The sequence below is a fragment of the Pelodiscus sinensis genome, chromosome 2 (assembly GCF_049634645.1).
Source record: "Pelodiscus sinensis isolate JC-2024 chromosome 2, ASM4963464v1, whole genome shotgun sequence".
Classification (NCBI taxonomy): Eukaryota; Metazoa; Chordata; order Testudines; family Trionychidae; genus Pelodiscus; species Pelodiscus sinensis.
In genome coordinates, this window is record NC_134712.1 from 244,826,692 (window position 1) to 244,843,904 (window position 17,213).

At 40.7% G+C, this 17,213-nt stretch overlaps 1 protein-coding gene across 3 annotated transcripts in view; it reads right to left on the bottom strand.

The window, feature by feature from the left end:
• Nucleotides 1-17,213, bottom strand: part of NUB1 (negative regulator of ubiquitin like proteins 1) — a 43,265-nt gene that overhangs the window by 5,428 nt on the left and 20,624 nt on the right. For all 3 annotated transcript variants that reach the window (XM_075922824.1, XM_075922822.1, XM_075922823.1), the window contains exons 6-12: nucleotides 11,697-11,891; nucleotides 9,079-9,167; nucleotides 7,265-7,371; nucleotides 5,504-5,690; nucleotides 3,839-3,946; nucleotides 3,486-3,638; nucleotides 1,527-1,673 (exon numbers count right to left, since the gene is read on the bottom strand). In XM_075922824.1, coding sequence (XP_075778939.1) covers nucleotides 1,527-1,673; nucleotides 3,486-3,638; nucleotides 3,839-3,946; nucleotides 5,504-5,690; nucleotides 7,265-7,371; nucleotides 9,079-9,167; nucleotides 11,697-11,891 — 986 coding nt within the window. The remainder of the gene's footprint in view (nucleotides 1-1,526; nucleotides 1,674-3,485; nucleotides 3,639-3,838; nucleotides 3,947-5,503; nucleotides 5,691-7,264; nucleotides 7,372-9,078; nucleotides 9,168-11,696; nucleotides 11,892-17,213) is intronic.

Sequence of the window (17,213 nt, forward strand, 5' to 3'; positions counted from 1 at the left end):
TAATTTACATCTAGAAAATAGAGTATCCATGTATATTAGCCTCTGTCTAAACAAAAATGCTACTATTTGTCCTTTCTTCAGAGAGAGAACATGACACTAGTATAATTGGATTAGATGATCAAAGAGACTTCTTCTGTCTTAAGATCTAAGAATTTGTATTAGTTTTTAGGTTGTGTAAGATGTTGGTTATGACTTACATTACACCAGTGTTTCTTAAACTTTTTAAGACCAAGGAACACCAAACAATATTTTTTTATGCGGAACACCAAGGATTTTTTGTTGAGAAAAAAGGGGGGCGGGCATTTTGAATTCTGTTGTTCTCCGCAGCACACCTCTGACTGCCTCGCGGCACACCGGTATTCCTCGGAACACTGTTTAAGGAACACTGCATTACACTAAACAACCTGGGACTTCCTCTTCTAGTATAAGACTATCACAGCAGCACTGGAACCCTTTGCCTTTGCTTTTCATTTTCCCCATTTGTTCAGAATAGCCATAATTTGTTAGCTTTCAGGGCTTTCTTAGAAGGGAAAAAGGCTGAGGACTGGTAAGTTAGGGGCAGAAGTGTGTTTGTAAGTTTAGTCTTTATGTAGATTAATCTTTGATATGTAAGTAAGACTAGTCTGCTGAATTTATTTTTTTGTATCTGTTGTGTTCTAAGTTTTGTCAAAATGTCTAGAAGTTGAGACAGGTGTTGATCTTGGTATATTTATAAAGATGCATTTGTGTTTTAAAAAAGAATTAGTCTGTATGATGCTGGCAGACCAGATGCCAGCTCATGCCAGGGCCCTGGGCCTCACTGAACACTGACAAATGCACAGCTGGAAACCATTTTGGCTTATCTGTGGCTTACTAGGGTTAAAACAGATATAATGATTATAAAAATGTGTTTAGAGTTTAGACTTTATGGAATGCATGTACTTATACTACCTGTATTCCACACGCTAAGGTGCTACTTTAGTGTTTGCTCTGTAACTGTAAAATATCTGATATCTGTTCTGAAACTATGTAACTCACCAAACAGGAGGGAAAAAATCATGTGATTCAAAATACAGGATGCCCACACAAGGGCTATGTCTACACTAGCGGGTTGTTGCGTCAGAAGTATGCAAACGAGGCTAAGCGTGGAATATCGCCGAGACTCATTTGCATGCCTAATGAGCAGTTGATCTTCCAGAGTTCAATTTAGCAGGTTTAGTATAGACCTACTAGATTGAAATCAAAGGGCAACCCCATTGACGCCGGTACTCCTAGTCCTCATGAGGAGGAGGGGAAACCAATGGGTGAATTTGCTCCCATCAACCTCCTGGTGTGTGGGCAGGGATTTAAAATATGTCAACTCTTAGCTCCATAATTTACGTAGCTGGAATTACGTATCTTACTTCCACTCTCCCGTGTAGTGTAGATTAGGCCTTATTAAGTTGTTAATAGAAAAAGAAAAAAAGAATGTTTTTGTCAGCATATTTCTATGGCTTCCAGTGGAAAAGGTATACTGTATGAGAGTACCATTCTTGAAAGAGATTTACCTTAAAGGCTTGGTCCAAGTTCCCTTGTGCCTGGTGAAGTGCTTTTTTAGCAGCGCATTCTGAATAGCCCATACTTTTCAAGGTATTTATGTCATCCAATCTCCTCCTCCTCTTAGCTCTCTCCTCTCTCCTTATTTGTGCCTTTTCCTGTAAAATCAGGGTCATTACAAATCTAAGTATTGTTTAAGAATAGTTTCTATTAGAAAACGGCCCCATTACTTCTTTGATAGATGCATACATGATTTATTCTGTACACTTTTTTAATCTTTACAAGTTTTCCAAGGAGAAAACAAACTTTTTTAAAACAAATTTGTGCTGCTTAATGATCTTTAAAAGAATTTCCTTCTCCAGTATAACTCTGTACCCACACTAACAAACTTTGTAATCTTATTTCACCATTTTGTATCTAGTCTGTGCCCATAGATTCACAGAACTGGTAGAGACCTTGAGATGTCAGCTAGTTCAATCTGTTGCCAGGACTAAGTGTTGTCTAGACCAGTGTTTCTCAAAGTGGGCCGTGGCCCTGCTCTGGGAAAGCCGCTTGTAGGCCCACACCTCTTTGTTTACCTAAAGGGTCCATAGCCAAAGTTCCTCACAGCTCCCATTGGATCAGGTTGGTTGTTTTCAGCCAAGGGGAGCTGCAGGAAGCCGTGGCCCAGGTCACACCACTTCCCATAGTTCTCCTTGGCTGGAAATGGCAAATCGGAGCCATAACCACAAGGCTTCACGGTTATGGATTCTTTAGGGAAACAAAGTGGCACAGGCCCATGGAACACTTTGAGAAACACTGATCTAGACCCTCCCTGATTAACATTTGTCTAACCCTGCTCTTAAAAATCTTCAATGATGGAGATTGCAAAACTTCCCTAGGCATTTTATTCTACCCTGACAGTTAGGAAGTTTTTCCTAATGTCCAACCAAACCTCACTTGCTGCAATTTACGACCATTGCTTCTTGTCCTATCCTCCAAGGTTATCAAGGGCAATTTATCTTCATCCTCCTTGTATTCAGTTTTTTCAATCTTCTCTCATAGGTCATGTATTGTTGACCTTTAATCATTTTTGTCATTCTTCTTTGGACATCCTCCAGTTTGTCTACATCTTTAATGAAGTTTAATACCCAGAACTGGACTCAATACTCCAGCTGGGGCCTAATCAGCACTGAGTAGAATGGAAAAATTACTGATCATTTCTTGCTCACAACACTCCTGTTAATGCATCCCAGAATTATGTTTACTTTTTTACGATTTGGATTCTCTCAGCATTAGGCCTGAGTTTATCAAGTCTACTAAGATCCCTGTGAGGTAGATATTTTATTATTTTTACAGATGGGTACATAGGTAAGTCAAGTGACTTGCCTAAGGCTGGACAATCAGCATCAGAGTTAGCAAATCAACCAAGGAGTTCAGCTCAGTCTCTTTCCATTTGACTACTGTATCAATGTTTAGAAATATATGGTGCCAAATCCGCATCACCTGCTTACAAATCAAATATTCCCCTCACCCACATTCCTAATTCAAAGCCAAAATATGCACCAGTGAGAGTTAGCTAATCTGTGGCCACAGCTGCAGCCTCTGAGCGGTCATACCAGCCAACCCTGAAATGGGAGTTTTGGCTGGTAAACCTGTGTAGTTTGGATTCCCGCTCTGTCCTCTCAATGAATGTAGTTAAGAGGCAAAAACTGACACAAAGTATCCTCAAGCGCCTCTTCAATTTCATGGCAGTTCTACTTCTTCAGGCCTTGCACATGTGTGTTAGGTGGGACATAATTTACCCCGTAGACTTTTACATTTCGATTTCATACTTTCAATAACACATGACAAATCATTCAGTTCCACCATGCATACCAACATGGAGTTGATGGCTTGGCAAATACGTAAGATGTACATTCTGGAATATAACTACTCAGACCTGTTTAATACTGTTCAAAGCCCTGTTTAATACTTTCCCAGTACCATACCTCTCTTTTGTTGGTAATAAGACTGGCAGCATTCTCCAAATTCCCATAACAAGCTCGTAGACCAAGACGAGCTTCCTGCGCAGAGAATCCCAGGAGTAACAAGCTACTGATTTTTTCAGGATCTATGGAGAGCTCTTGATACAAACTATTTGCCTATTGTAGAAAGAACAGAACAATCAAAAAAATCCCACCACTGGCATATATATTAAAGGTCTCCTCTAAAATTCCCTGTACATCAGAGGGAGGGGAGTAGCAAAAGGAAGAGAGGAGGATGCAAGATCAAGCAAAACATATGAGCTGTTTTTCCAAAAAAGTTCCTATAATGTGATGTGCTGCTTAGTGCAATGCCTTACCTTCTGAAGTTGTTCAACAGCCTCTTTTTCTCTGCCATTATGATAGTTCCCTATTCCCTGAAGGAGGTAAAGCCTCAGAAATAAAACCTTCTCACTCCCATAACTTCCCTAAAGAAATTTTAAAGAAAGAAAAAAAAAGTCAAATGTGTAATAGTGTGATAGTCTATTAGGTGCACTGTCATGGCACTCAAAAAAGCAGGTGAAAAACCTTACATTATAAAAGGATTCGAGATTTGTGCATGTGAAATTTACAGTGGGACTTCACACAGGTGCAGAAATCCAACAAAGCTATTTAAATCCTACTAGCACTATGCTATAGAAAACAGACCGAGAAGCAGAAAAACAAAACAACCTGACCCCCCAACTTCCTTAATCACACATTTAGAAATCATCTGATATAAATTAAAACCGAAGAAACTTTTAAAAGTTTCAAATTTGATTCTCTTTTGGATCCACTACATATGCACGCACGCATGCACACACACAAACACACTCTCTCTCCCCCTCCTCTTCATTTTTAAATATATTTCTAAACATAAGTATCTTCTCACATCACAGTATTATGTGAAAGATTCTCCTGGTCTTTCCTCCTGCAGGAGGACTTCACTTTTACAGATCTTTAATGTCTATTGGTTCATCTGGTCAGTCCTGCCTCATGCCTGCAAGAACCCCCTTGAAGCCTACAGAATCATTCTCCTGCTTGTGAACTGGGGCTAGTACTTTTCTGAAAAGATTTGTTTGCTTTGTTAATGAGAACTGTGCGGCTTTGTTAATGAGAATTGGTGCTGCAGTGAAAGACTACTCCTTTATTCTTAAACTCATGTTGCAGGCCTCAAATAATTCAAAACTAGAGTAGAAGAAGAAAGCTACAAAATGTGAGACCAAAATTTAGGGTAACAATTACATTTAAAAATACTTTCCTTTGTTTAATACTACTTCAAGCAATACTTTCAGAAGCCTCTAGCCCATTTATACGAACACTGTCTTCTGATTAAGAACTAAGACAACATGTTACTACCATCACCACCTTTTTAGTCAGTAGATTTCAAGGAGGGAAGTATAATTTCTCCCATTTTCCAGACATGGAAACTGCAGTACAAGGAGATGAAATGACTGGTCCAAAGTCACCCAGCAGACTAGTGGTAGAACCAGGAACAGAACCTTGTTCTCCTGTGTCCTAGTCCAATGACTAGATAAGTGTGTATGGTCAAAATGTACTCTGTGATACTATACAGAGGAACTGTGAAAAATCAGGATGGGGGTAACAGTTGCCTATCTAAGACAAATCCCCTAATGCTTGGATGGTTTAGAGACTATTGGGACATCTGGTCACCCTAAATATGTAATAGTTACGAAGGCATTCCAACACGTGATATATATGCTGAATTAGGCAGGTAACACTATTTCCCCATTAGACAGAAATGTGATGCAGTTTGATGAAAATGAACAATACAGTGAAGTGGGAAAAGCAGCTATGTTGAGTTCTCACAAGGCATGTCCAATGCTTTTACAATGTTGATAATTACACATCTGGAAAGAGTGAAAAGTAAAGGTTAAAGGGGACATATGAGAACTTTATAGTCCTAAAAAAGTTATGAAATACTAGAACTAAGAATGAACATTTGCTAAAACAAAACCATCTTCCGTAAAATCATGCCAGCATACTTTTATTGTGACAAGTCTTTCATGGTTTTCCCCATAACATCTCTTGAAGCATTTGTGGGCGGTGGTAAGCTTCTTCTCTGCATCATCAAGGCATTCCAGCTGTCCTAGTTGGAAGTAGCACCATACTATATCCAACTGCAACACTGCATAATTATCAACTGTATTCAGAAGTTCTGAGCCACAGTTGCTGCAAAACAACAATAAAGTAAGTTGCTTTGCATTGCCTACTGTCTTTGAACAACTGGGACAGAAAAATGTGAAAAGGAAAATGTGTGTGCATATACCACGCACATTCCAAAAAATGTCTACAGTCAGATCATCCCACTGATATAAATGTAACATACAAAATTACTTTTTAATTTATCAAAATAATATGCTCTGTTCACATGTTATGAGAGTCCTTGGGATTATGGTATATTTAAAAGTATAATGGAGTTACAACATTCCATGTAACCTTTTGTGAAGGTATAGAAATTAATTATCTTCACTGAGGCATGTAAAGATCCAAGTTGTGCTCCTTGGCAAGTCTGTCAGAATATACTGGTATAGCAGAAACATATGGCTATGTCTACACAGCAGTGTTATTTCGGAATAACTGATGTTATTCCAAAATAACATTATCCATGTCTTCACAGCAAGAAATAATGTCGAGCTGGAGAACTTCTTACTCTGACGCCTATAACCCTCATTTTACAAGGAGTAAGGGAATTTGGAGAAAGAGTGCTCTAACTTGGATTTCCTGCTGTGTAAATAGCACCAAAAGCCAAAATAAGCTATTTCGACTTAAGCTACGCAATTGACATAGCTCAAGTTGCATAGCTTATTTTGGCATTAGCCCTGCTGTGTAGACATGCCCATGGGGAGACCACCACTTTTTTGGACATCAAAGAGGGCTGCATGAAACTACCGTATTTTCCGGCGTATAAGATGACCTTTTATGCTAAAAAACATCCCCAAAAAATCGGGGGTCGTCTTATACGCCGGGTATACAGGCAGTCCCCGACTTCCAGGTACTAACGGGGTGTACTCCGGGGCGAGAAAAGCTGCTCCGCGTCTCCCTGGTCTGCAGACCAGGAAGATGCGGAGCAAAGCCGCGGAGGGGCTCCGGCAGCGGGGCAGCCCAGGCGCTCCTGGGCTGCCCCGCTGCCAGCTTCCCCCGAGGCTTTGCAAAGCCGCGGGGGGGCTCGGGCAGCGAGGCAGCCCAGGCGCGCCTGGGCTACTCCGCTGCCGGCTTCCCCGAGGCTTTGCAAAGCCGCGGGGGGGCTCGGGCAGCGAGGCTGGGCTGCCCCGCTGCCAGTGTCCTCAGAGGGTTTGCTCCCGGTGTCCCTGGTCTGCTGGAGATGGTCTCCAGCAGACCAAAGGTACCGGGAGCAAAGCCGAAGCATCGGCGGGGTGCCATGCTTCTGAGGCTTTGCTCTGGCAAAGCCTCAGAGGCGTGGGACCCCGCCACGGCTGCGGCTTTGCTCCCGGTGCCCCTAGTCTGCTGGGGACCGTCTCCAGCAGACCAGGGACACCGGGAGCAAAGCCGGGGAGGCGGAGGGGCGCTGGGGCGCTGCCGGTTGGCCTCTTAAGGGGGGGTAGTCTTATAAGGCGAGTATAAGACGAAAACCTATCTTTTAACTAAAAAATTAGGGGGTCCATTAATGAAAAAAAGGTCAAAATCCACTAATGTAAAATGTATGTTGCGTGGTATGACTTATGCTGCTCCCATAACTGGTAGGTACTCTAAAAAGCTACATGACAATTCAATAAGGTTCTTACCGAAAGTGTCTATCAGCATCCAGCAAGAATGGCAGTGCTACAGCATACTCTTTTTTCTTCATGAATGCTCTGCCCTTTTCATGATAACCCATAGCTAGTAGAAGGGACTATGAAAATGGATTAAGAATATATTAAACTCTTATTATGTTCACAATTAAAAAGAAATGTCATCAGAAAAGCTTACATTATTTGTTGTCCATGGAAAAACACTCCATCAAGCCATATTATTATGAAAATGATTGTTACTGATACATATTTCAGCAGCCTTATTATTTATTGTTAGTTTACTTTTAAAGTGCAACTCTAAATATATTTTCAATAATTTGCTGATAAACAGGATAAGTATTTCATTGAGCATAAAAGTATAGAATAGCACTCAGCCAGTGCTCACATATAACCAACTAATACCAACTATTTCTATGCTGGTGTTAAAAATCTTGTGATGCAGTTGCCAAAAACTAATCTTAATTTTTTAATTCTACTAAATTAAATGACAGAAATAGTGAATGTTGCTGAATACTTTCTGGTTCTTGCACTAAGACAATGAATCACATCATAAATAAAATTTTATCTAAACATTCTACAAGATTTTCCTCTGCTCAGCACTGAATAAAATCCTTATGGTGATTTTTCATCTCTTGCAGTGTTGCACCAGAACATGCAGTACCTATGCTATTATTACCTATTTGGGATTGCCAAATATACAGGAATACTAGCTGGGGCAGAATAACATTGTGCATTATGTGAGGAAATCAGGTCACAATTAACATATTACAGTGGTGCTGCATGCAAGCTACTTCTTTGCTTCTTCTAGGTGCAATTGTAGCGGTTTCTTATGATTCTTAAGTCAGTGAAAGATACAGTCATCTAAAATGATTCTCTCTTCCTCTGTTGTTCTGCCATAATAAAGATCTAGTAAACTGCTCTTGCTGTCAATTCCTGGAGTATCATTATCCAGGACCAGTAACAAGACAGTCTCAGTTAAAGGCTCCCAAATGTGGTCTACCACTGTGCTGGGCAACCTGTGGTTCCTGGGCTGCATGAGGCTCTACTGGGTAAGTTGCTGGCCTAGGTTTGGTGACTTTCCAGACACAAAACATACCTCTTTAATCAGACGGTGAGTTAACTACAGGCAGTCCCCGGGTTACGTACAAGAGACGGACTGTAGGTTTGTTCTTAAGTTGAATTTGTATGCAAGTCGGAACTGGTACATATTGTAGGGGAAACTCTAGCCAAACATTTCTCCAGAGCTCAGTTTTATTCTCCCACACCTCACTTCCCTCAGTCCTTTATTCTCAAGCTGAGGTGTCTGCTGAGAAAAGCCGCTCTGCATCTCCCTGGTCTGCTGGGGGGGGCGCTAGCTTCGCGTCTCCCTGGTCTGCTGGGTGGAAGCAGGTAGTGCGGGGTTCCCTTACCCCGTTTGTAAGTAGGGATCCGATGTAAGTCGGATCCATGTAACCCGGGGACTGCCTGTATTAGCATTTTCCCTGTAGCTTGTGATTTAGACTGAGATCTAATGAAGAGATTTCTTTATATTGTTGTAACAAAAGCACCCCAAAGCTACAACAGTGCTGTGTAAAATACATAATTAATGTATACCTCCAGGCATGAAGACGAAATGCAAACAGAGTAAAACTTTACATGAATTCACTGCTTCACCTTTATCAGAAGACCACTTCTATTAAGTAACCAGTTTTTGCTAGCCCCTACAGAGGTTGTGTAAGGAACAGTTTTGCCCATTTCAATATAGTACTTAAAGTACCACGTGAAGATTAAAAGGCCACTAAATACTGTCTTCCTTATATGCTACTTACTTTTTTGGCTTTATGAGGAATCTTGATAGATCTTCCAGTTTGATTAGCTATATCTAGATATGGAGTTGTGTCTGGATCTAAGTAATCATCTGCAACATAAACAAAGAATGTCCATTGATTTATTATCAATGCCCCAACAATAAGAACTAAGATAGATTAGAATCTTAAAACCATATCAATAAACCTGTTAAGAAAAAACTGTAAATAATGAAGTAGAAGAATAGTGTATGTGACTTCCAAAGAGTTATTTATTAGGGCACCAATTGTGCAATGAGAACATCTGATCCATGAATAGCCATTATGGAGCTGTTTGCAGGATGTGGGCCTCTCCCTAGTTCAAGCCTGAATTTTTGAATGAAATTCTAAATTGTGTGTTTTGTAAAGAACTTATTCAGGAGGAAAACACATGCATTTTCAACTGTGCATAATGCATTTCATTTAATAGACTGTTTACAGTAAGATAAAATAATGACCTTTATTCTCTATGGTTTTATCAACTAAATATTTTATTTTCCTTGGTTTCCTTTTAGTGCTTGCAACTCAACAATCTGTTTCTTGTTTGCTTTGGTTAAATGTTACCTGAAAAGATGTTTTGCCAACATAGCAATGCCATCCAGGGAAAGCTCTGCAAAGTTTCTGGCCTGTAACTTTCTTCAATGCAGGTAATCAGATTCTCAACTCCATCTTATTCTCTCTCATTCATTGACTTGTCCCAATCTAGCAATGAGCTTTGTGGGTTGATCCTTGAGCCTGCCACTTTATCCAGTGAAGTACCAGAGGGGTAGCCGTGTTAGTCTGAATCTGAAAAAGCGGTGAGGAGTCCTACGGCATCTATGGCATCTGACGAAGTGGGTCTTTGCCCACGAAAGCTTATGCTCCAACACTTCGGTTAGTCTATAAGGTGCCACAGGACTCCTCGCCACTTTACCCAGTGAAGTCCTCCCACAAATCCTTCATAACTCTAGTGCTGCACCATACAATGACTGTTTGTTGTTACTTTTCTACAAAACTTGCTCAGGACCTTGCTAGTGGCATTTCTGGAGCTAAGTTTACAGGGACTGATGCAAAGATCCATCTGCAAAGAGCTTAGTGACGAACTGAAATCTAAGCTGCCTAACAGGTTCAGTACAAAGGGGCATTTCCACCTACTAACATGTTTTGTTCCAACCTACTATTGTTGTAAGAAACTCACTGTAAGAGAAAATTAGAGGAAATTTGTCTATCCTTTTTACATTTGACGGGACTTTGGACTATTCAATATTTAAATTTCCTGTTTGTGGGTTTTTCAAGCAGAAGTTAGGAATTATTTTAAAAAAATAGTAATGATTTAAAACTACAAAATAAGAAACTCACATTTTGAAAATGACTACTTTCAAATTGACTGTTTCTTTAACTTGGCCCATAGTTGCCAGCAGTCTCCATCGAAACTCATGGAGAAGAGAATTGCCACACTATGATCAGAATGATACCTTGCACAGTGAAACCATGGTCCCTATGGTCATAATACAAGTAACTTACAGAGACAGGCACAATTTATCATTCTGGCCTAGCTATTACTGCAGTAACTACAAAACATATTTCCAGAGTTACCAGTATCTTAATGCTTAAGTGCCCCATTTAACAGATCCATACAGTACTTTTCTCAAAACACCCTATGGACTCACTTTATCTTGGATGGTCCCCTGAAATATGTGTTAACAATTTAGGCTAACCAATCTGTTCCATCTTATATTCAGCTATGACTCACTGAGTACATTTCCCAGACCTGAAGAGCTCTGTGTAAGTATGAAAGAAGTTAGTCCAATAAAAGATTACCTCACCCACCTTGTCCCTCTTATTGAGTCACAAGCATTATACAAAGAAGATCTTTTAAGACAGTAAGTGAAGAATACTAAAACCAATCAGAGAAATCAATTTTCAAGTAGGCAGAATGTAGTACCACAAACTGGAATCAGCGTTTACTGGCTTTAACACCCTTAAGAGTCACAAAAAGACTAAACAGAAAAGGTTAAACTGGTTTTACATTTCATCTGCAAGATGGCATCTCTAAGTAGCATAGTGCCTCTGAGGATCAGGACAATGGATTTGTTCAGCATCGATTTAGTAATGAAAGAAAAAATGAACTAGTCCCCTTCCTGCAGCACTTTCATTTTCCTTAGAAGTTTCTCATCCAAGCACAACAAAGTCTGACCTTGTTTAGATATGATTAGGTCACATCCAACGCTGTGCTACTCTCCCTACTTTCTCTTATTTTTTAACATAGAAGGGGTTTTTTAATTCATACTAGGAATGTTAATTTTTTTTGTAAATGTATAACTGCTGAAATTTTCAGTGGTTATAAGTTTATATACGGAGGGGTAGGGGGGTCGAGGGGGAAGGAGAAAGACAGCTCCCCGTGAGCAGTGACTCTCACTGACCCACCTGTTCATCTTCTCTTCCCCCCTCCCCCCCCCCAGCTGCTGCCTCTGATACAGAGGTAGTGGGAGGGCCCTTGCATGTAACCGTGAGGGTTAACTGATGAGCCCAGGCTCATCGGTTAACAATTTAAACAAATACACTAACACATCCCGAATTCATACTGATGTCTTCTACTGCTTGTAAGAGTAAAACTCCCATACCTCTAGTTGCCAGTATTTCTAAACCTTTCTTAGTTCTTCGCATCCTTTCAGTTTTTTCTTTTTCCTTCATGGTCTCTTCCTCATGTTTCATTTCTTCTTCCTGAACTTCTTTTTTGGCTTCCTCCTCACTGTGTTTTAGCTCAAGCACCATGACCTTTACATTGTGTGTCACACCTTGCTCTTCAAGAGTTTTCCCTGCAAAACAGAGCATGATTAATATGCAAAACAAAATACATTTATAAAGACAGTACATTTCATGTTGTACTGCCAAATAACTACATTTTTAAAACAACTATTTCTGCTAGGAAGATTTCAACAAGAACAGCCAATTAAGAGAATGCATTTTCCTAAATACCCTCCATTACTGCAGCAGTATTTCCCAATGTCCTAGCATTTCGAAGTGATTTCCTTCCTCTCACAAGTGTAAAGGGATAACTCATCCCTCTAAATACAGCCCCTCCATATTAACACTTGATCTTAGGCATCTTCCTAACCCAACATTTAGTGATTAGCTTATGTTCTCTAATGTGATAGGTGATACTCCTTATAAATTTATCCAAGTTAGTCTATGTGTATGTTTATTATTCACAGAAATGCCTTATACTTCATGCTGAACTGTTCAAATATTAAACTGAAAGATTCAACTACTGATTAATGCAACGTGTAACTTACGGTCCAACCAAAGAAAATATTCAGCACTCTGTTACCAAAATCTTCAGTGGGAATTAAAGACATTCAGAATCAGAATCAGGCCCTGGGGCCAGAAGCGGCCCCCCACTTGCCTGGATCTGGCCCCCAAGGCTCAGAGATTCCCCCACACTGGGTAGCCCACGCTGGTGTGCCAGCCCCCTGCTAGCCACCCACAGGGCTGGAGAACAAAAAATCTACTAGCCTGGGTCCCCTTAGGCTCTGGTGTGCAAGAGGAATGCGAGGAGTGCCTTTTTCTTTCTCAGTCAGGGGCTTCTCACTTGTGTGCAGCCCCCGACTGATTTTTCTGTGGGTCAGTGGGGAAAAAAAAAGGTTCCGTACCCCTGCGCTAAAGCTTCCATATTTTGAAATACCTTGCTATACCTTTTATTCAAAACATGCAGAGCTAATTCCTGCTCCCAATTACATTCATAGTTAATTTAAATGAGGAAAAAGCTGGAACGCAAAATGGGGCAGTTCCCTGTCCATCCGTCTGTGTAGCCAAGATACCTTAATGGCTCCCATTACTCGAACATCAACAATCTTTTTTTACTGTATTTACTCTCATAACACCCCTCTGAGACAGGAAAGTGCTTTTAACCCTGTTTCACAGATTGGGAACTGAGACACAGAGAATAAGTGACTTGCCCAAGATCACACAGGAAATCTGCAGCAGAAGGGGTACAAGCAGGAAACTGAGCCCAGGTTAGTTCCCTAACCATTGGTCCATCCTTTCTCTCTATTTACATCATGATTTCTTCCAAGGCAGTTAAGGAAAGATTACTTGTGCAGTAACTGGAGTTGTTTGAGATGAGTGCCCCTGTGGGTGCTCCAGTTCAGTGTGTCCTGGTGATGATTGGTAACATTGTCAATGTGGGTTGCACATGTGCAATGGGCTTCTTGCAGTGCCATTGGTGCCTCATGTAGTGCACACACAATCTGAGCCATCCAGTTCCTTCTTCACTATGAAGTAGAGGGGAAGAGGGCTGGTAGAAGAGCATCCTCAGGGGACACTCATCTCGAAGAACTGCAGTTACTGCAAAAGATGGCATTTCCTTCCTCTTTGAGTATCATCCCTGTGGGTGCTCCATTTCAGGGGTCTGTAGGATAATGCCCCTCCAAGGGCCAGGGGGACTTAAGGTTCATTTGAATCACTGAGGTAAGCACTATCAGGTCTGGAGTCTTGAGTGGCCTCCTTACACATCTCTAGTATTGGAACTGTACTGAGGAACAGTACTGAAGTTGAAATGGATCTAGCAGAATGTGCTCCAACATGCTCTGGTGGTTCTGTATCCTGAATATGATAGCATATGGAAATCCATTTAGATACTCTCGGATTGGCTATAGTGTCTCTTTTCGAGTCCTCAGTATAGAGGTGAAAAATCTAGGGAATTTCTAGAGAAGTTTGGTTCTTTTAAGGTAGAATGACATCTAACATCTAAAGCATGTTGGGCAGCTTCTGTTAGGAGTACCATGAGGCTTAGGGTAGAATACTGAGAGATGAATAAGTTGGTTCATGTGAAGTAAACTCAGCATTTTTGTATGAATTTAAGGTATGAATGAAGCATGACCTTGTCCTTGAAGAATGTTGTTTATGGGGGGGGGGTCCGCTACTCTACACTGCACCCATAGCTTAAAATAAGCTACGTAATTTGAGCTATGCAAATTGCATAGCTTATTTCAAAATCTGGTGCTGTCTATACAGCACTTATTTCTAAATAAATCGCTATTCCAAAGCATCCCTTACTCCTCATGGAATGAGGTTTACAGGGATGTCAGAATAGCAAGCCTGTTATATTTTGAAATAACAGGTGCTCAAAAGTCATGCAATAGCTATTTCGGGATACCTCTGGTATCCCAAAATTGTGCTGCAATGTAGACATAGCCTTATTATGTTCACCCTTCTGGCAGAATTAATGGCGACCAGGAAGGCTATTTTCATCGAAAAGTAGAGTAACGAACAGGCGGCTAATAGTTCAAATGATGGTGTAGTGAGGCATTTTAGTACCAGGTAGAAGTCCCATGTTGGAGTAGGTTGTCATATGTCTGGGTAAGTGTATATTCTGTTTGCTTGGTATGTAAACTATGCTTAGCCAAGCTTGTAGACGTCACATATGGAGTCTTATATGTTGTACCGTGAACATCATGACTGCCATGTATCCAAATAATTGTATGATAGTACAAGCCCAAATTTGAGGACTCACTTGTACCTCTGAGATGAGTTTAAGATTTGTGAATCTGATAAGAGGCAATGACACCATCACTTCTATGGCATCAAGGTGAGCCCTGATGTGGATAGGGATTACAGTTGATTTTTGTTAATTTATTTTTAGACTCAACTCCCAGAATAGTGACACAGTAGTCTGGATTGGATTCAGTGTGTCTTAGAGTTTAGCCTTTGCTAGGATAATTGTCCAGGTAGGAGAAAATCATTATTCCCTCTTTGCAAAGATGTGCTGCCATCACCACTAGGGTTTTGGAGAAAACTCTTGGTGCACTGGATAGGCCAAATGGCAAACTTTGGCCTGGAACTGTTCTTGTCTTACTATGAAATGCAGAAATTTCCTGTAAGCTGGATGAATGGTGATATGGAAATAAGCATCTTGGAGGCTGAGGACTGAAAACCAGTCCCTCTGATGCAGTGCTGGGAGTATTGTGCCCAATGTGACCATTCTGAACTTCTGGGAACTTATGAATTTGTTGAGATTCTGCAAGTCCATGTTCTTTCCCTGTTATTCTTCTGGTTCAGAAAATAATGGGAGTAGAAACCCTGTTCTTCTGGTTCAAAAAATAATGGGAGTAGAAACCCTTTCCTCTGAACTGTACCAATATTAGTTTAATGGCATCTTGTTATAGATTATGTTTGACTTTTTGTTGTAACAAGTGCTTCGTGTGAGAAGGATCCCTGAAGAGAGACATGGAAGGGGGTAAAGTTGGGGGGCAGGTGGTAAAAAGGATAATGTATCCTGACTTGTTTATTTCTAGAAGCTATTGGTCTGATGTTATGGTGGCCCAGATGTGGTAAAAAGGCCAGAGTCAATGGCCAAACAGTGAAAGGTAAGTGAAAGCACTGTCTCATGATAGAGGTCATTTGAACCCTCAACTAATTTTCAAAATTGTGGTTTTGGAGGAGCTGACTGGGAAGTCTGCGCTTGTGATTGAGGCGGTTGTCAGAGCTGTGATCGCTGACAGTGTGGTTGATTTTCAGACGGTCTATAATGTTGTCTGTTAGTTGAAGAGTCCCTATGTTTCTGATATGGTTGGTACCTTCTTTTCTTTGCAGGGGGATGTAAATCCCCAATGGTCCAAAAGTCTCACTGAATACTGGAGAGATTCCAGAAGACTGCAAAAGAGCAAATATAGTGCTTATCTATCAAAAGGAAATTAAAGACAATCCAGGGAATTACAGACCAATCTTAACATCTGTAGCAGGAAAGATAATGGAGCAAATAATTAAGGAATCCATTTGCAAACATCTAGAAGATAATAAGGTAATAGATAATAAATCCACTTCAGCATGGATTTTTCAAGAACAAATCATGTCAAATCAATCTGATAGCTTTCTTTGACAAGAAAGAATTGAAGAAAAGAATTAGGTTTGTTTAGTCTAAAAAAGAAAAGACTGACGGGGACATAATGGCTTTCAAGTATCTAAAAGGCTGTTACAAGAAAGAGGGAGAAAACTTATTCTCCTTATATTCTGATAAGACCAGAAGCAATGGGCTTAAACTACTGCAAGGGAGATTCAGACTGGACATTAGGAAAAACTTCCCAGCTGTCAGGGTGGCTAACCACTGGAATAAAATGATTAGGGAGGTTGTGGAATCTCCATGATTGGAGATTTTAAAGAGAAGGTTAGACAAACACCTGTCAGGATGGTCTAGATGCTGTTTGGTCCTGCCATGAGTGCAGGGGACTGGACTTAATGACTTCTTGAGGTTCTTTCCTGTTCTATTATTCTATGAAGCACCTCCTTTTCTATGAGGAGTTGTTTCTTATCGAAAGATAGGTCTTCTACTTTCATTTGAAGTTCTTTAGGTATTCCTGAGGCCTGAAGCTATGAGACATGGCACATAGTTATGGCTGTGGCTGTCATTCTGGATGCCATGTCTGCTGTGTCCAGTGATGCCTGAAGGGCTGCTTTGACTATCAGATGTTTCTCATTAATGTTGGCCTGAAATTGTACTTGTTTCTCTTCTGGGAGCTCTGACACAAACGGGTTGAGATTCCTACAGCTGACATAGTCACATTTGGCTAATAGCACTGAGTAGTTGGCCACTTGGAATTGAAGAGCGTTGACAGAATACACTTTGCACTGGAACAAGTCAAGTTTCATATATTCTTTGTTGTGTGGTGGATTTTTTTTTAAATGTGGTTGTTTCCTGCGTTGATTTACAGCATCAACAACTAGGGAGTTGGGGGACTAGATGTGCAAACAGAAAGTCTGCCTCCTTGGATGGGGCATAATACTTTCTATCCCCCTTTTTATAGGTTGGTGGAATAGAAAGGGGTGTCTGCCAGACTGTCTTTGTAGAATCCAAGATGGCCTCATTGATGGGAAGAGCAATCCGGGGCATAGATGAGGGTTGTAAAAATATCTGTACCAACTTGTGCTGGTTTGACTTTACCTCTTCTAAAAGGATGTGTTTGCTGTGTGTGTCTCTCTTAAACAGTTCCTGGAACTGCTTAAAGTCATCTGCCAAAGTTGGTGGTGAGGGCTTAATAGCCTCATCTGGGAAGAAGGATGAATTGTGTGCAGGAGATATGTCCTGATCTGTACCAATCTGTGTCCTCTCCCCCATCTTGTGCCTCTGAGATGTTCCCTGCAGA